The 20,151-nt window shown below is 41.6% G+C and overlaps 1 protein-coding gene across 2 annotated transcripts in view; it reads right to left on the reverse strand.

Moving 5' to 3' along the window:
• The window catches only part of zdhhc9 (zinc finger DHHC-type palmitoyltransferase 9), a 108,058-nt gene that overhangs the window by 19,455 nt on the left and 68,452 nt on the right, over positions 1-20,151 (reverse strand). For both annotated transcript variants that reach the window (XM_041195807.1, XM_041195806.1), the window contains 3 exons: positions 9,321-9,479; positions 6,295-6,432; positions 514-562 (listed from right to left, as the gene is read on the reverse strand). In XM_041195807.1, the coding sequence (XP_041051741.1) occupies positions 514-562; positions 6,295-6,432; positions 9,321-9,479 (346 nt within the window). The remainder of the gene's footprint in view (positions 1-513; positions 563-6,294; positions 6,433-9,320; positions 9,480-20,151) is intronic.

The raw sequence follows: 20,151 nt of genomic DNA on the forward strand, positions 1-20,151 counted from the left end.
CACATTCTGTTTTTACCAATTTTAATCTGTGTTGAGGACTGCTTTGTGTGTTATAGTTCCATTGTGCAAAGTGCAGCTTTATACCTCACCCAAATGGCAATTCTTAGTTTTGTGAACATATTGGTTGCAAATGAGAGATTTTAACACAGGAATATTACCTTCAAATCCAATTATGTCTTCCCCAACTCTCACCTACCAGATTCCAGGATGTGGATTTTTCCTTCCTTGACCACAGAGCTCTTAGACCTATTGTAGCCCCAACCACCACCAGTGGAAATGAACTAAATCAGAGGCCACTGATCCAATCTTAAATACATTACCTCACTTCTTCACCCACTTTATTTTTTAAGCAAAGCTAAGAAACTGTATATGAAATTGCAAAAATACATGCATGCTACTGATTACCATGCAACACAAATCTTCTAAGTCCTAGAAGCCACAACAGGTTTACACAACATATGCTTATAATTTCAAACACTGATGCATGTTTTTAATTCCTTCTCAAAAGGATATGTCCCCGGTGTGTCCTTCAGTGTGTTTAAAAAACCATTGTCCACGGATCCTGTTTTAAAAAAGGAAAATATCTTGAACAGACAAGCCAGAGGTAGGAGAACAAAACCTTCAACAACACAAGAGACAAAAGTGGGGTAGGGGAGGTAAAATAAAGTGGGCCTACACAGGATGGGCACCCCATCAGAAATTCATATTTGACATATTTATACAATAGATATGCAAATTTGTGGCATCTCTAAACACAATAGCAACTTCCTGGATTCTGAACATAACGTCGATGGCTGAAGTCTTGTGGCAGTAGCAGCAAAAAGATGGCATCATTTTCAGAATCCAGGCAGCAACACAATTAAGCTCTGAGAAAGCCTTAAGCAACAGAAAAATGGCACAGCTGTAAAGGCTAGGAAATGAGGTTACAATTGTGCCAAAGACACAGGCATCAGATTATCACTGATGGGTAAGGGAAGGCGTTTGTTTTAATCTTCTGGTGTAAACTGTTTTGCAGTGAGTGTTTGATCTGCACTTTTATACAATTGCTTTAATAATGACCACATTTATACTTTTTGACTGAACTTTTTTTGAGGATAGAGAAAATCTCTCATTTTCAGACCACCAGGTGTGAATACAAGTATGGTTTTATAGATTATACTGCTTTAAAAAAATGGGCAAAGTAATTAGTTGGTTTGGAAAAACCAGCAGTCTGCCAAAACAGCCCATTCAGTAGTCAATTGCATTTGTGAAATCTTCATTAGCTGTAAATCTAAAGTAAAAATTGCTACAATGAAGATTGCTTTATTTTATGAACGGCAAACAAAATCACCACAAAACAAAATGGGGGGGGAGAACATTTGCCAAAAAGGGTCTGCATCTTTCATGCTGTGGAATGGACAGTATCTCAATTCAGCCCCCACACTTTATACATTAATTCCAATTGGAAAATCTGATTCACTTAAAGTCATACTTAGGAAAGCAACCACGATGTCAAATGAGGAATCCCTGTAGCAGATCCAGGATCCTGTACTATACAACTGGATGGCAACGACAATGGCCTGGTAGAGTTTGATTGTAGTCTACAGTTTAATGCCAAACTGCTTCTAGACCCAATCATGGAGTCAGCTGTAGCCAGAGCTTGCTTTCTGGATGCATGCGCAGATATATTCATCAATAGTGGCATCCCTAAAGAGCACACTGCCAAGGTGTGAGAATTTTTCTATAACCTCAAGATTGGTGTCATCAACAATTATGACTGGTGCTTTGCAGGCCTGGTGCAGGCAGAAACATATTCTTGGTTTTGGAGACCCAATTTTTTGACAATGCTCAAGAATGTTTACTGAGGTCTGGATGCTGTGGAATGGTCCCTGTTGAAGGTAGCTAGGGCTGAGTTATCTGTATACTCATATCACTATCATTGTAGCTTTGGGGAGGCAGCCTGGAGGAATCAAAGAATTTCCCTGAACAAATCTAACGTTGATGCCTGCAGGCACATCTGAGCCTGTGCCTTCCCCTGCAATAAAAAGGAGGCACTCAATATTCTTAAATGCATATGTCCCCACAATGAATAACAGTGACGATGTAAAGAAGAGTTTGTGATGATCTGGACCACCTCCTGTGATCATTTCCTAAAGACAACAAAATTATCCTTATGGGCCATTTAATGCCAGAATTTAACATGACCATATCACATGGGCAGGCACCCTTTGTCAACATGCACTTGGAATGGAAAGAACATAAGAATTAGGTGCAGGAGTAGGCAATTCAGCCCCTCAAGCCTGCCCTACCTTCCAATGCGATCATGGCTGATTTCATTTCTCAAACAGAACCCTTTCCTCATTATGTGCCAAGCGTGACCCTGCTTTAACCAAAATCAAGTGTCCCCCAAAAGGAAAATATGACACAACCTGGCAACACCCACAATATAAGCACTGCCATCTCCTTGACTATGTGTTTATCAGGCAGAAGGAAAGATCTGACAAAGGCAATTAATGCCATGCAAGGAGCTAACTGCAGGGCAGACCACAATCTGGTCCACACCAAGCTAAGTCTAAAGATCCAGCCAAAACATCATAAATCAACTAGCTAGGCATGGCCAAAACTAGATGTCAAACTCAAGAATCCTGCTATTTCCTTAGACTTCACTGCACAAGTTGGTGCATAACTTAAGTGATATACAATACCATACAAGTGAATCAATTTAAGTTTTTTAGTTTGTTCAAGGGATACCAGTGACACTATATTTCTCATTCTTAGTTGCTTGGAGGTGGTGGTAGTGAAGTTTCTTCTTGAACTGTTGCAATTCTTGTTGTGATGAGGTTTGCATGCCATGTTGGATAGGGAACTCCATAATATTAGCCTAATAAAAAGGAACAACATTATGCTCCATTGAGGGTTGGAGGGAAACTTGCAAATCATATTTCACATTGTTGTTCCTGTCCTTCTTGGTGATTGAAGATGCACACTGAGGCAAACTGGCAAAGCAGTTGTCAAGGATGGCTGCATTTTGCCCCTGTTCAGGATGGTCTTTCATGCCACTTACCTACTAATGTACCTACTAAGTGCAAGTCTGGAAGTTGGCTGTAGGCTGGCATTGGCTGGTATTATCATCTTGTTATTTGGCAGTTAAGAAAAACAGGAAGATTCCCAGATGTCTAGTCTAACATTTCTCTCTGAACTAACAGTTTAAAGAATAGCATTCACTGTTGCTTCTGGGAAGCTTCTAGTTCCACTTGGACTAAAATCCATACATTTCTAAAACCAACAGAAGTTTTTCATCTTCATCTCAAGCAAAGGATCTTAAGTTGCATTTAAAAGCTGATTTATTAAGTTTAAAAAAACCACTGGCTGCAGCTGCTCAGGTAAAGGTGTTGTTTATGAATGAGCCACACATTGAACACATGCAGCAAATACATGAGCCATTTGGGAAATGCTGCAGCTCAGTCTGCTTTCAACAGGAATATTCCAAGTTCACTAAGCCAGGATGACCTCTATTCACAGAGGATAGCAAGAGATGGTATAAGAACACCACCCCAAAAGGGGAGGGCCCAGAAAGGGGAGGTATACTAGTATCGCTGAACACCAGGTCAGGCAGACAGGTTGTTCACATACACATAGGTAAAATACTGTACATGCTGGAAATCCAGAACAAAAACAGGAAATAATCGGTATGTCTGGCAACATCCGTGAAGAGACATGTCAATGAGCTCTGATGAAAGGTCATCAACCTGAAACATCAAGGGCAGTATTGTCCCAGGTTTGCATTAAATGCAGGTGGTGTGAAAAAAGACTTTTTACCTGCTGGCCGCGATGGCAGATTTTCACGCCATATCGTTTCTTTCCCACTTCTTTAAGTATTTGGCCACAGGAAACACACTATTTCACTGGCAGGCATCTTCTGATTTGCCCACCACGCTGTTATCTCACTACTTCCTCACACTGGGTGCCATATTTAAACTTCAGCCACGAACATGCTTATCAATGCTTGCAGCCCATGACTGCTCCAGTGAAGACATGGAGTGCAGCCCTCCAATTTAGCAACTCATCCCTGGGCTACAATGGAGGTCTTCTGGTATCCTCTACCCCAGCTCTGGCTGCACAAGGCCTATCAGTCTCACCACTCCAGTTTGGGGGACAGTGGCAGAGGTGGTCAGTGCCAAGACTGCACACCTCAGTCGGCCAACCAGTGCAGAAAACAAGTGAATGATCTCATTTATGCCGCCAGGGTAAGGCAACCATCTCATCAGTCACTCAAGCCCATCACACATTCACTGGCATTTCACACTCTGCCAGCTCAAGGGACATCACCACTCTCTCTCACATACTCCCACATCTCCAACTGGCCTCTTCACCTCTGGAGACTATCTCCTCAGCCCTCACCACCACTTGTATAGATCAACGTGGTGCCTCACACACCCCCTAAGATACCCCCTTCCCCAGCACAGCCCTTGCCCTGCAGCCTCTTCCCTTGGCTGAGTCCACTTCTCCTTCCTCTCCATGCAGGCCATAGCCCTGCAGCCATTGAAAAGCCACCCCCGCCTTACAGTTGGTCTGGTAAGTAGAGACCTGCCTGTGAGCTCCCCCTAAAAGTGATGTGGTGCTGCCTGTGCAGCCTGGTGTTGATGGTCGTGAGTGCTGCCTGAAGCAAGGTAGGCAAACAAACCTCGAAGTCCCAAGCAAAGTGCAGTTTGTCAGGTGCGCTTCGCTTATGTACAGTTGTGAAACATGTCGGCGTGTTTTGATTCAGTGTACAGGGATGATTCTGACAAGCAGGGCTTATAATGATATGCTAAAGTATTGAAATTAGGTTCCCAACATGTGGCAGTGGGAAACATAGCCCGCCATTGACGGGTGAAGTGAACAATCGCAAACTGGTTTCATGGCTGTAAAACCAATTTTTGGCCTTCTCACTATAATGTCCGCCCACACCTGCCATGATACCCACCACCAACAGGAACAGAAGATTCCACTCTAATTGTGTCTCTGTTCACAGATGCTGACATCCCTGAGTATTTCCAGTATTTTCTGTTTTTATTTCGGGTGTCTCATGTTGAACAAAAGAGAAAAGTGATAAAGCAAAACCAATTTTTCTGCATTAGAGACACAGATGTGAGCCTAGAACTAGAGCAGGGAGCTCTGGGTCAGTTTTTACATTTAAAAATAGTCCAGAGAAATGCCAAAAACAAGTCAGTCAACCACAAAAAGAACCGGGTACGTGTTATATTATTTTGCATAAAATGTCTGAGGTTTACTGACAACAGTTACTCTGCATGTTCATTTGCTGTCTGAAAAATAAAGCACTTTTACCTGCCTCAAAATTTAAAAACTGTTCTTGGCTTATTTTTCCTCTATTTCACCATTTTGATGGTGGAGAGCGCACTGGAAAGCTAGCCTTTTAACTGACAGAAAATTAGCTGATCACACCTCGACCCATTGAAACAAGGGCTATTGTCAGATGCTATTCCATAGGCAGTTGGGGGTTAGACTTCACCTTGTGGATACCCCAGAGGTTCAATTTTGGGGTCCTTACATTTTACTGGACAAAATATACAGGGGACTCACTTGGGGCTGTGTGTAATGCACAGGTTGCATTGTCCCAATGCCAACCCTGCCCAGACCAGTTGTGCACGCAGGAAGGAAAATACTGTGGGGAATGGATGCCAAAACAAATCTACACATGCAAATAAATTAGGGGCTTTACTGTGCCAACAAGGTTAAACATCGTGTTAAACTTTTATTGACTGATTGAACTCCTCAATGGAGAGAGGGGAAAAGAAAAATGAAAGACCAGCATAATGGGTCACAAAATAGCTTCCCACTCCCGGGACAAAAGTCTCCTTTCTCTAATGCCTGAAAGGCAGTTACTTGGATGGATTGCGAACAGTTTTTAGTGGACACAGGCCAACGCAGTCCTGATTTTAGTAATAAATTAGGGATCTCACTCAAGCTGCAGATTTTCAGGGTGGGAAATGGAAATACATCAATTGAGTGCAGCATACGATCTGGTGCACATTGTTGGGGCAGAACGTAACATGGTTGTCCAAATAGGAAGAAGTTCCATTCCCCATCACTAATACTACCAACTGAAAGAGGAAAATTACAATCATATTTTTAAAAATTCAAATCAACATTCTGCCTGATTCTCTGTGCAGAGGGATCAAAAGCAAAAGAGCAAGGTTCAGATGGACCTATCACTTAAAATAACCAGTTAATCAGATTTTCTAAAAACATACCCTACTGTAAGAGTTTTGGATAATAACATGACTAGGTAATTACTTTCTCTTGGTTACTTACTCAGTGCCACATGTACAATATCAAAAGCAAAGATGTAGACAGTGAGGAATGACAATGATATGGTGAAGAGGTAAAAGAAACGGTAATTCCGCTTTCCAACACAGTTTCCAACCCACGGACAGTGGTGATCAAAACGTTCTGGGGGGGGAAGAACACTAGAAATTAGAGAAGGTTTTCACATAATCCTGTAACTTTCCAGTCCAATTCAAATTATACTCCTGTTTTTCAAACTGTGAAGCAAAAACATTTGGTAGATAGAAAAAGCTAGTTAAGTTCCATCAGTCACATCACATGTAAACAGAATAAGTGTTCAATTTACTGCAAGTTTTAACGTACAAACTGCGGTACATTTTACTTTTGCAGGCTGTTTGCTTTTACAAGTATGCCCCAGGAATTTTCAACACCATAAGGAGTTGGGGGGGTGGGTGGGATTTATAAACATGGCATTTGCCTTTTGTGTTAGCCAAAGGTGAAATCGAACAATCTGGATCAACTTATAACAGACACACAGCAAAGTGTATCAGAATGTGTCGCAGCAAATATTCATTGTGCTGACCTGAAACTGTCCCTTCAACTGAAATAAAGAACAGAACAGCATTTCAATTATTGAATTTAAAATATATCACCATTCAAATTAACCTAAAGCTACTGCACAAACTAATAATTTAATTTTGATAGTCAGCTTTGTTCTTAATGTGGTTTGTGCTGAGTTCATTAACTATTTAGGAGCATCTAAACTTTGAGATAACAAAATATGCATCAACTGTGCAATGGTCAATTGATGCAAAAACATTAGGCACCTCACTGCTTAAAAGCACTGTACCCAAAGGCAACAACTGCAGCAACGTTCTTCTGGGTCATTTAAATCACTATGAATCGAGTACCAAAGAATCATTTGGTAGCACAGAACTTGAATATTACTGAAAAAAGACATTTTTTGGAAGCTTTTCATCTTGCATCCATCAGGACGATCACAAGAATACCAATGTCAGGGGAAGCAACAACATTATACTGTACAAGAAGAGTGCCGACTGCTTGGCAAGTGGACTCCGATAGGTAGAGGCATTGCAATGGAGAATGCACCAGTTAAATGGCGACTGACAGTTAACTGCCAAGCATTGTTTGAAATTTAAACCAGGCAGCTTGCCAACTCTGTTCAGAGTAGGGATAATTGGATCTTTTTTGGGTTAGCGAGCTGTGACAAGCAGAATGCCACAGGGCTCAGTGCTGGGGTCTCAACTATTTACAACCTACATCAAGGATTTGGACTACAGGGCTGAATGCATGGCAGCTAAATATGTCAATGACACCAAGATAGGTAGGCAAATAAGAGGAGGTAGAAAGCCTACAAAGGGATATAGACAGGTTAAGTGAGTGGGCAAAGGTTTGGCACATGGAGTATAATGTGGGTAAATGTGAGCTTGTCCACTTTGACAGGAAGAGCAGAAAAGCATTATGCTATTTAAATGGAAAGGGATTAAGAACTCTGTGCTAGATGGATCTGGGAGTCCTGGTACATAAATCTCAAAAGTTTAGTATATAGGTACAGCAAGTGATTAGGAAGGCAAATGGAATCTTGTTCTTTATTGCAAGGGGAATGGAATATAAAAGTAGAGAAGTTTTACTGCAGCTGTATAGGGCATTGGTGAGGCCACATTTGGAATACTGTGTACAATTTTGGTCTCCTCATTTGAAAAAGGATATACTTGCTTTTGAAGCAGTTCAGAAAAAGATTCACAACTCATTGCTGGTATGAGGGACTTATCTTAAGAAATGTTGGGTCTATACCCAATGGAGTTTAGGAGAGTGAGATGTAACCTTATTGAAACATAGAAGATCCCAAGAGGATTTGATAGGGCAGATACCAGGAAGTTGTTTCCACTTGTGGGAGAGACTAGAACCAGGGGACACCGTTTAAGAATAAGAGGTCTACCATTTAAGATTGAGATGAGGAGAAATTGTCTCTCTCAAAGGGTAGTTAGTACATGAAATTCTCTTCCTCAGAAAGCAGGGGAGGTTGGGTCATTAAGTTTATTCAAGGTGGATTTAGCCAGATTTTTGCTGGACCAAGGGAGTCAAGGGTTATGGAGGCCAGACAGCAAAGTGGGGTTGAGACACAACATTCAGCCATTATCTTATTGAGCGGTGGAGCAGGCCTGAAGGGCTGAATGGCCTATTCCTGCTCCTAAGTTCCACATTCCAACATCTCCACTGTTTAATTCCACAGCAGTTTGAGGGGCTTCACATCTTGAAATAGGAACTGTTTCTCAGTTGCAGGATCCTTTCCTTCTGCCTGGATTTTCAGTCAGCTGTGGGGGCCAGAACCAGAGCACGTGCACTTCAAAAATGCTCCCGGATGGCGTGTCAGTGTCCTGACACCTTCGGACATGCTAGAATTTTCAAACCATGGGCAGAGGTTGTGAAGCAAGGAACCCACTTGCCTGCTCTTTGAGGAACTTGCTAATGGGATGGGGACTTCCAGATGGCAATTTCAAAATTTGCTGATTGGCAAACTCTCAAATAAACAGCCCAGTGCACGACAGCCACAACTGTCAGCTTCAATACGGGGAGCAATTGGGAGATTTGAGGAAAACCTTTTGCCACTAGGGGTTTTTGAGAGATCAGTCGCAGTCCTTTAAGTTGGCAGTCTGGCCACTTCGCTGCACAGTGAAGCTTCTGGCCCTTTGATATTCTACCTCCTCTCTTCTGCTAAGGCAGCAGCAGGCCCCCTTATGGCTGCTGTTTGTCTTTGACAATCATGCTGAATGTGCACCTCCCATCTCCTTGCAGAGCTCAGTGCCACTAATTTTGTGCCGAGCTCACCACAGGCTTAATTAGGGCAGCTACATAAAGAGATAGTGTCACATGTGCCAATGTGGTGCAGGGCAGGAACTTGAAATTATCCAGGAGTCAGGTTCCTGACTCAGGATTGAAAATCATGCCTCTACACTCAAATGGAGGCAACTTGCCATCCCTAGCCACACATTGTTTTAAAGCACATTGCAAATAACGAATATCCTACATACCAACACAGTTATCGCAAACACTACAGTGGGATGCTCGAGGTGGACGGAATATCTTGCATGTGTAGCAATATTTCAATTTGATAATCTGGTTGTTGATCTGAATATCTTTGATTCTTGGTGGCGGTCGCTGGCCTGCTGGGACATTGCCATTCGCTGCCTCTGGAGGTTATGGTAAACAAACACATACATTCATTAGGTAACGGTATCAAATAAAAAAGCTTTTCAATGGCAATTTAATTTTGCTATAAAGTCAATTGGAGAACTCAGGGTAATTAATATATTTGATGGTGTGGAGGAGTAGGTTCTACTGGCATAGATCCACTAAACCTCCAGATTAGAAATCAGCACTCAGATTTGTACTCTGGATTGAAAATAACTCATGGTTGAAAATAACTAGGTAGGGCCTATGAAGATGGAACGTTCATTTTTGTGCTGTAATGAAGTCAGTTTTCTCCAAATGAATTCTAATTTATTGTAAAAACCCATTCATACTAAAACGAAATCAGAGTGCTGCAAAATCAGGCTCTAACAAGGCAATGTCTTCAGAAGAGGAAAGGAGGTACGGATTTAACGAAAGGACGACTAATAATGCTATTTGATCACATGACCATACGGGAAGTAAACAGCACTCAAACAGATCAAGACCAATTACAAAGATTTTAAAGATGATAAATCCCTGCTTGTAAAGGAAATCAGAAAACCTATCCACAGGATGGAATGACCATTAGCAAGATATAAAAGGTTTTGGATGCAATTATTGATCATTCAAAGGCTTCAATTCACAGTCTTTGATTAGTTTTGCCAATTGCTGAACAAGGTATAACTCAAGGTCTTATGTCTAGATGATTGCTAGAAGTTATTTGAAGCTTCCATACATGACAACCTAAAAAAGCCAAAAGCCGACAACAATTTTTTTAAAAAAATGACCATCACAAAATACCTCAAACACAAGTAATTACATAAAGTGCAATGGGGAGAAAAACTTAACAAAATTTCTACAAAGAGGAGTAGAAAACTTAAGTACTGAGGGCCTAAATGTGTTAAAAAGCTTCAATGGTTAAAAAAATTAGGCAGAACTGAGGCATGCCTCCCCCCACCCTCCCCCTTGAAAATACCTGGTTTTCATAACATTTGTACATACCATGCTATTGGAAGATGAACCAATTATAATATTTACTCCAAAAAGTACAGGACATTTATTTGCTCAATTTCAATGAAAACCATTTCCTATTTGAAATTTAGAAATTGCTTACTTTTCTTTATACAGTACTTCAAAAATCTCTGAAGTAGATGGTTCATTACTAAAAAGAAATATTCTTTAGGTTGCTTTACAACGATTGGAGATTCAAATCTGGTCCTGGCCATTTCGCCCAGAGATGTGGGCAATTTGCCAATTTTGCATACCCCTTTCAAATCCTATCCTTACCCACTTCCTCATGCCAGTTGGTAGATTTCTAGGGAATGAAGGAACATCGCTGTCAAAAATGTTTTCATTGCTTACATCAGGAAGGGTGTATTCTAGTTACACGTTGTTACATTTCACAATAGATAGGTATCCAGTTATTTTTGGAAGTAACTTTGATCAGTCTATCACTTCCTCCAGAAGCTGAAACAGTCACTTTCCTGCTTTCTCCTCCACTCAAGTTTCAACATTCTTTTCACTCAAACTTCAGTAAATGGAGACTTTGCTTCCCATCCTGCCAACTCAGTTCAGAGGCATGTAATTTCTCCCATCCTCCTAATTCACAGTGGCACTTACCTTCCTCACCCCAAATCAATTCGACAAGGCACTCTTCTCTCCAAGAACCTTCCTCCATCCACCCATGGCCCACACCACCACACCCTCACCCTGCAGTACATGGAGGTGCTCTTCAGTACCCCTCAGGTTAGATACTTCTCTCTACCATTCATCCACCACCACCCTTGCCCCCTACCCCACAACCCTGCCAATACAATGTATGCTGGCATGCTTTTCTTTCCCTCATCTCTCCACCCCACCTAAGTGGGATCAGTTGTTGTTAACATTTAGAAAACTAGGGGTGGGTTGGTGATTGGGAAATGAGAGAAAGATGTGTGCAAAAAGTAAACCAGCAAGGCTAAATAAGACTAAATATGCATGGGCATTTTAATGGAAATATAAAAGTGTATGCTAATACAGCATTTATGGCTTTAAAGCTGAATAGGAGTTATGTGGGGGTGAAGGGATAATGAACAAGATCAACAAGAGTATTTGCAAGGACTTAGTTAAAAAATTGTTTGGGGAAACCATGAATTCAATGTTTTGTTACACACGGCTGCTGTCAATAGACATCAACATGTTAGGTCTCAGTCATGCAAGCAAGACAACTGTAAACTGTAAGTATTTCTATATTCCCCTCAAAGGAGCAAGTTAACAATTTATTGCATTGACAATGCTGCCTTTTTAACTATGAAATATTTACATGTTCAGATGCACTTTTTAACTTCTACGAATAATTGCATTGAGCAAAATATTAAATGACAACTTAAATACAAGGTACCATTTTAGAACCATTGCACTGAACCGCGCATGTGATGAAAATAAATCGTGCTGCGAGAAAAGCCTATCCATAATTAACTATTATTTCTGCTTCATGCAGACATTCTCTCAAAGTATGAGAGACTGTAGCAGACAATGAAGCAGGTCATTCAACACAAGTCACACAAAATGGAGCTTATTCCACTGCTGACCTATCAACCACTGCAGTTCCACTTGCTCCAAAAATAAATTTACTTAACATTTTCCAGAAAAGAGCTGTTTATTCCACCACAACTACAACATTCTGTACAGGAAAAGTGAGCGAGAAAGTGTGGGTAACTCACCTATTAACTTTGAAAAAATTAAGTTACTGCAAAAATAGTTGACACAGGGTACATTTTCCACTTCACCACATGCACAGTAAGCTGGCAGACCAAACTGGCATTGTAATTTATTGGTATAAAAGTCAGGCAGGTTCAATGACAGATGGCCAATCTACTCAACCAGATTACCACCCAGGAGTTGGACATTCAAATCTACTGCCATGAGAAAGAAAACTAAGCAGGAATAGGCAGCAAAAACAACAGGAAAAAAAATTGTGGATTGAAAAGCCATACCAGAACTGGAAAAAGTAACAGAAGGAAAAAAAAAACAATGATTTTACACATCTCGATCAGAATGGACAACTGTGGAAAAAGCCGAGAAGTCATGAATTGCACACTACCTATTTTAACGCCCTCTCGGATGGCATTAGAACAGCTCTTGTCAGCACTTGTGCCAGAAAGTCACCAGTCCCACTTGCTCAGCTTGCCTAGGGTGGCAGGTGTTCAACTCTGATGATTGACAGAGGTCACCTCTAATCAGCAAAAGCATTTTTTTTTAAATCAGTATTTGACTGATTTTTGACTGCATAATTGACTGAGTTATTAATTGCAGCCCATTCTGATTAAATTCAAAAGATAACACTTAGTCATTTTTTATTTACAAAAATCTAAAATGTTACATTTCCTCCACCTTTGCATTGTGATAATCCCAAAATCTTTAACGATACTTAATTTTGAGTGAGAGGTTTAATAAACTTGGAGAGTGAATTAGAACAACCCTCATCATTGTCAGTACCATAGTTAAACTTCAGATCAGATCGGACGTGACTTTGACTTGTTTAGTGTCAAATATGCTAAGCTATGAACTCCTTGGCATTCCTGAAAAAGGAAATGCTGAGGGGTGACCTAATCGAGGTCTTTAAAGTTATGAACGGTTTTATTAGAGTGGATACAGAGAGAATGCCTCCTTGTGGGGAAGAGGATAACTGCAAGTTATCAATATAAGATAATCACCAAAAAATCCAATAGAGAATTCAGAAGAAACTTCTTTACCGGAGTGTGGTAAGAACGAGGAACTGTCTATCACAGGGACCAGTTGAAGCTAACAATACAGATGCATTTAAAGGGGAAGTTAGACAAGCATGAGGGAGAAAGGAACAGATGGTTACAATAGCAGACTTAGATGCTCTTCCTCCACTTGCTGCATCTTTCAAAATTTAAGACTTGTATACAATTTCTCATTTCAGGGCATCCATAATATTGAATGTTTGCTTCCCTTGGCTTTTTCGAACCAATAAACCTTTACAACCTTGGGTTTTAAAAAACTAACTAATTGCTACTTCCTGATTTACCTAATTTTCTCTTATAAGCTTATATTTCACCCCTCTCCTATTTTTACTTTAGTTCTGTTGAAGGGTCATGAGGACTCGAAACGTCAACTGCACTCTTCTCTGCTGATGCTGCCAGACTGCTAAGTTTTTCCAGGTAATTTTTATTTTTTGTTTTGGATTCCCAGCATCCGCAGTTTTGTTTTTATCCTAATCTAGACATCCTAGTTTACTATATAATCACAAAAAAAAGTTACTAGTAAAAAGCCTCTACAGCACTGAAGCATTATGTACAATAACAAAAGACTGTGTATTCCAATACAGTCAATACATTTCCTGCCTTGGGCATCCCTCCCTTCTCTGTACAGACATCTTGTGTTCGCCCCAAGGTTCCATTTTTGCCACCCTTTGCCTTATCCAGAAGCTATGTTTTATATTTTAGATAGGAGCTGACTAAGAGGAAATATGTTATCAGGTGGGTTCAGAGTACAGGAGAAAGTAATGAAGTCAAAATTAGGGTTTCTGTGCATGTTTGTGAATGCTTTGGAGTGTGGTAAGTTCTCACACAGAAATAGGGTGATGTGGCTGTAACAGATCTGGATCAAAAAAGGACAAAAACTGGGTATTAAATATTCCTGGGTACAAGGTGTTCAGAGAAGATAGGAAAAGGAAACAAAGGGGTAGGGGTGGCAATATTGATTAATGATAACTGCAGTGGAGAGAAAATGCCACAGAGGGGTCAAGGACAAAATTGATTTGGCTAGAGCTAAAGAGCAAAAAAAAATGCAATTATGTTCCTCAGTGTAGCCCATAGGCCACCAACTAGTGGGAAGGTGTAGAGGAACAAATTTGCAAGGAAATTATAGAGGGGTGCAAGAATTATAGAGTAGTCATAAAGGGGGGCTTGAATTATCTGAATATAGACTGGGATAGTAGTAGTGTAAAGGACAGAGAGGGGAAAGAGTTCCTAGAGTGTGTTCAAGAAAATTTTCTACATCAATGCTTCCAGTCCAACGAGAAAGGAGGCATTGCTGGACTTGGTTCTTGGGAGTGAAATGGGCCAAGTGAATCAAGTGTTAGTCGGGTAACATTTAGGGGACAGTGATCATTGTACAAAAAGGTTTAGATTGGTTACAGAAAAGAATAATGGAACAACCCAAGAGTAAAAATAATTGAGGGAAGGCCAACTTAGTCTTTAATTGACTGCCACCTCTCTTCAAGCAATGTCTACCTTGAAGAAGTATAGCTTTTCTCTCTGACAGGATTATCTGCCCCACCCCCTCTACCAGCTTATACTTCACCTCATTTCTCTATTTCCTTAGTTCTGATGAAGGGTTATACGGCCTCGAAACGTCAACTGTATTTCCCTCCACAGATGCTGTCAGACCTGCTGAGTTTTTCCAGGTATTTTTGTTTTTGTTCTAGATTTCCAGCAACCGCAGTATTTTGCTTTTATTTCAATGAGGTGAGAATGGATCTGGCCCAGATCAACTGGAATCAAAGGTTGGCAGGCAAAAATGGTATCTGAACAATGGGCTGCCTTTAAAGAGATAGTTCAGGAACAGACAACATAGGCAGAACAAACAAATCCAGAGCTCCCTGGATGACAAAAGAGACTGAAAACAAAAAAGTGTTATGACAGAAACAGAGTTAACATTTCGAGTCTGTACAACTCTTCTTCAGAACTGAAGAGGGGTAGAAATGTGATGGGTTTTATACTGTTGGAGAGGGGATGGAATAGGTGGAGCAAAATAGAAGTTCAAGGATAGGTAGGAGCTCAGAAGGAAATTGTCAAAAATGTCATGGACGCAAGACAAAGGAAGTGGTAATGATAGTGCTAAAGACAAAGAAGGTGCGAATTGTAGCATAAAGGTCCGATAGCAGAATGTGTTAATAGCAGAACAAGGGTCAGTGCTCTCTGAAAGCAAAACATAAAAACAAGTTACAGGCTGGCCCTGTGGGGGGAGGGGTTTGGGGAAAAACTGAGAACAGAGTTCCCGGTCTGAAGTTGTTGAACTCAAGGTTAAGTCCAGCTTAATTCGGGCGGCAGTAAAGTGCCTGATCAGAAGAGGAGGTGCTGTTAGTCCAGCTTGCACAGGGCTTCACTGGAACATTGTGGCAGGCCAAGGGCAGAAATGCAGGCATGAGAACAAGATGGTGAATTGAAATGGCAAGGAACAGAAAGGTTGGGGTCACGTTTGTGGACTGAGCAAAGGTGTCCTGCAAAGCAGTCACCCAGTCTGCACTTAGTCTCTCCAATGCAGAGGAGGCAGTGTAAGTGAATCACTGCTTCACCTGGAAGGAGTGTTTGAGGACTTGGACATTGAGTTGGAAGGGGGTAAAATGGGATGTTAAACCTCTTGCAATTGCATAAGAAAGTGCTGCGGGAAGGGGATGAGGCGTTGGGGTTGAGGGAGGAGTGGACTAGGGCATCACAGAGGGAACAGTCCCTACAGAATACTGACAGGGGAGGTGAGGGGAAGATGTGTTTGGTAGTGGCATCATGCTGGAGATGGCAGAAATGTGGAGGTTGATCCTTTAAGTATGAAGGCTGGTGGGGTGGAAAGTGAAAACAAAATTTTCCAGGTCCAAACAAGAGCATGAAGCAGCACCGATACAAGGCATCAATGTACCAGAAAAGAAAGTGTAGCGCCAGGGGCCCCCTGAGTAGGACTGGAACAAGGAATATTCCACATACCCCACAAAAAGACTGCCATAACTGGGGCCCATGTGGATACCCATAGCCATTACCTTTTATTTGGAGGAAGTGAGATGAGTTAAAGCAGAATTGCTCAATGAGAGAACAAGTTCAGCTAGGCAGGAGAGTCTGTACTGGCAGGGTTGGGGATTGTTCAGACCTGTGTTCAAGGAAGAAGCAGTGAGCCCTCAGCCTGCCCTGGCAGGGGGTGGAGGTGCAGAAGGATTGGATGCCCATAGTGAAGAGCAGGCAGTTAAGGCCAGGAAACTCAACTGTTAAAATGATATAGGGCATCAGAACGATCATGAATATAGGTGGCAAGAGAGTGAACAAGGGGCGAGAGAATAGAATCAAGGTAGCAAGAAATGAGTTCAGTGAGGCAGGAGCAGGCTGACACGATGGGTCTATCAGGACAGTGCTGTTTGTGGATTTTGGGCAGGTGGTGGAAATGGGCTGAGAGATGTTAGGAGAATATGAGGTTGGAAGCTGTGGAGGGAAGATCTCCAGAGATATGAGGTTGATATGCTAGACAACAACAGCACCACCCTTGTCAGCAGGTTTGATAAGAGTCAGGGTTTGACCTGAGAGAAAAGCAAAAAACTGCGGATGCTGGAAATCCTAAACAAAAACAAAAATACCTGGAAAAACTCAGCAGGTCTGACAGCATCTGCGGAGAGGAATACAGTTAATGTTTCGAGTCTAAATGACTCTTCATCAGAACTGAGGAAAAATAGAGAAGAGGTGAAATATAAGCTGGCTTGGGGGGGGGGGGGGGGGGGGGGGTAAGCTCTACCTGCCCCCCCCACCCCCCCCCCCCCACCCCCCCCCCCCCCCCCCCCCCCCCCCCACCCCCACCCCCCGCCCCCCGCCCCCCCCCACCCCCACCCCACCTTAAACCAGCTTTTATTCCACCTCTTTTCTATTTTTCCTCAGTTCTGATGGAGAGACATACAGACTCAAAACATTAACTGAGTTCCTCTCTGCAGATGCTGTCAGACCCGCTGAGTTTTTCCAGGTATTTTTGTTTTTGTTTTGACCTGAGAGAACAAAGTGCAGCAAGCTCAGAAGGAGACAGGTTGAAGCGGGTGAGGGGAGCAGAGAAATTAAGACGGCTAATGTCATGCCAATAGTTCTCAATGAAAAAATCAAGAGCAGGTAAGAGACCAGAGGGAGGGATCCAGGTACAGGGAGAACAGGAGAACTCCTGTCCAAAGAAGTGGGCACAGAGGCGAAGGCAGCAGAAGAGTTCAGCATCGTGCTGAGCCCGGCAGGCATTGAGGTGAGGGCAGAAGGGGAGAAAACAGTCCTTTGCGCACAGAACATTCAGCATCTGAGGGGGGAGGTCATAGGGTATAGTGAATACATAGTAAGAGCTGGCAGCACAGATGCTGCCAGACCTGAGTTTTGCCAGCATTTGCAACGTCTGGCTTTTATCCTTGTGACAGATGTCAGATGGACAATACAATGCAGAGAGCCAAGCTGAATAGAGAAGGTTCAGAGGGAAAGTGAAAAAGCACATAAGATAAGCAAAGGGTATGAAAAGAGAGTGGCAGCTAATATAAAAGGGGAATCAAGTCTTCTATAGGTATATAAACAGTAAAAGGGTGATAAGACGAGGAGTGGAGCCAATTAGGGAACAAAAATGGGATTTATGCATTGATGGACATTACTGAGGTATTAAATGAATACTTGGCATCTGTCTTTACCAGGGAAGACTCTGCACAGGTCATGGTGAAAGAGGAGATAATTCAGACACTAGGAGAGTTTAAAAGTGATAAGGTGGTGGCATTGGATAGATTATCAACTTTTAAGTACAGACAAGGTACCAGAACCAGATAAGATGCATCTAAGAATACTGATGGAAGTGAGTGGAAATTGCAGAGGCACTGGCCATAATTTTCTAGTCTTCCTTAGGGTCAGGGGTGCTGCCAGGGGACTGAACAATTACAACTGTTATACTCTTGTTCAAAAAAGGTGTCAAGGTCAGCCCAGCAACTACAGACCAGTTTAACTTCAGTGACGGGGCCAAAATTAATAGTCACTTGGATAAATGCACATTAATTAATGAAAAGCTAGCACAGATTTGTTAAGAGCAAATCATGTTTGTTTAACTAACTTGAAGTTTTTAATGAGTTAGAGAAGGGAGATGAGGATAATGCTGATGTGCTGTACATGGATTTCCATATGCATTTTAAAGTGCCACACAACAGACTTGTGAGCAAAGTTCGAGCTTATGGAATATAAGGAACAGTAGCAACAATGATGAAAAACTTACTGAGTGACAGGGTACAGCAGTGGTTTATGGCAGCTTTTCGGACTAAAGGAAGATTTGTAGTGGAGTCCCCAAGGGTCGGTATTGCGGCCCTCGTTCTCCTTGATATATATTAATGATCTCGATCTTGGTGTACAGGGCACAATTTCAAAATTTGTCAATGATATTAAACTTGGAAGCATTGTGAACTCTGAGAAGAGTGTAGAATTTCAACTGGACACAGATTGGTGGAATAGGCAGCAAGTCATAGATGAGATTTATTGCAGGGAAGTGTGAAGTGCTTCATTTTGGTAGGAAGAATGCAGGCAATGAAATAATGGGTACAAGAGCAGAGGGATCTGGGTATTGTCACAACCGTGCAGTCATGATATTGTAGATTTTAAGAAAATTTCTTAAATGTACATTACTGCGAAAAAAAACCTTTAAGGTTTAAAAAGTCCTTTCAAGATGGAAGTCACAGCAAACAGCTGTCTCCACTGACGATTGCCTAAACATTGATGAACTGTGGTATCTCAGAATCAATCACCAAGAGGATCATTAATAATTTAAGGTTCCCTTGAGCAACACAATTGAATTTTCTAAAGGTGTGAGAATTCACAGCTGGTGTTGTCAGGAGAAAGAACCTGTAAAGACTGATCTAGCTACCTTCCTTGCCTTGTTTGAAACACTTACTGAAAATTAACATAGCAGCCGTTTTGTGTCTTTGAACTATATAAGAGAGGCTCCAAGAAGCCATTTTGTGTGGCAGAGACAACATAACACAGCTCTCAGTTGAACCAGCCATGAGCCACGAGAGAGCTGGGGATCCTAGTCATCAGGAGTTGGAGCATCATCACTGCTCTGCTAAGAAGAAAGCATGCAATCTTCAAGTGTCAGTACCTACAGTGCCCAGTAAGGAAAGAAGCCTTTACTCTCTCTGAGCATCTGTTCTACCACCGAGTCCACAAAGGAAAGCTACCTATTTAGTCGAACTTCAAATTTCAACCTCCTTCACTTCAGAAAGAAAGAATTAAAGCAATGGGCCTGCAACAATGTCTCAAAGACTGATCTGATATCTCATCTTTAAGTTTTTTTTATATCTGCATTTTAATCTTTGTATCTGTATTTTAGTTAATAACTATCACTTTTCTTCAAACTTTAAGCAGTAGTTTTGTAATAAACTAACCTTTATCTCGTGTAAGAATAAAGTGTGACTACTGGGTTATTTTTAAATTGAACCACTCAAATTAAAAAAGGGCCACATAAACAAATTCTTAGCTCATAGGCCACTTTAAGGAAACGCCTTTTACATGGTCATGAGAGTGTATATGCGTATAGATCTTTGAAGGTGGCAGGACAGGTTGAGATTGCAGTTAATAAAGCATCTTAGACTTTATTAATAGGGGCAGAGAGCATAAAAGAGAGGAAGTTATGTTAAATTTGTATCGAACACTGGCTTGGCCTCAACTGGACTATTGCATCAGTTCTGGGCACCACATTTTAGAAAAGATATGAAAGCATTAGATGGGATGCAGAAACAATTCACAAAAATGAAGTTCTTCATCCCTGGAGCCACTCGTAGATAGACTGGAGAAGTTAGGACTGTTTTCCTTGGAAGAGAAAAAACAGAGGCAATTTGAGAGAGGTATTCAAAATCATGAGGAGTCTGGCCAGAGTAGATAGGGAAAAACTGTTGGCATTGGTGGGAGGAACAAGAACCAGAAGGCACAGGTT

This window comes from Carcharodon carcharias, chromosome 9 (genome assembly GCF_017639515.1).
Source record: "Carcharodon carcharias isolate sCarCar2 chromosome 9, sCarCar2.pri, whole genome shotgun sequence".
NCBI classification, from domain to species: Eukaryota; Metazoa; Chordata; class Chondrichthyes; order Lamniformes; family Lamnidae; genus Carcharodon; species Carcharodon carcharias.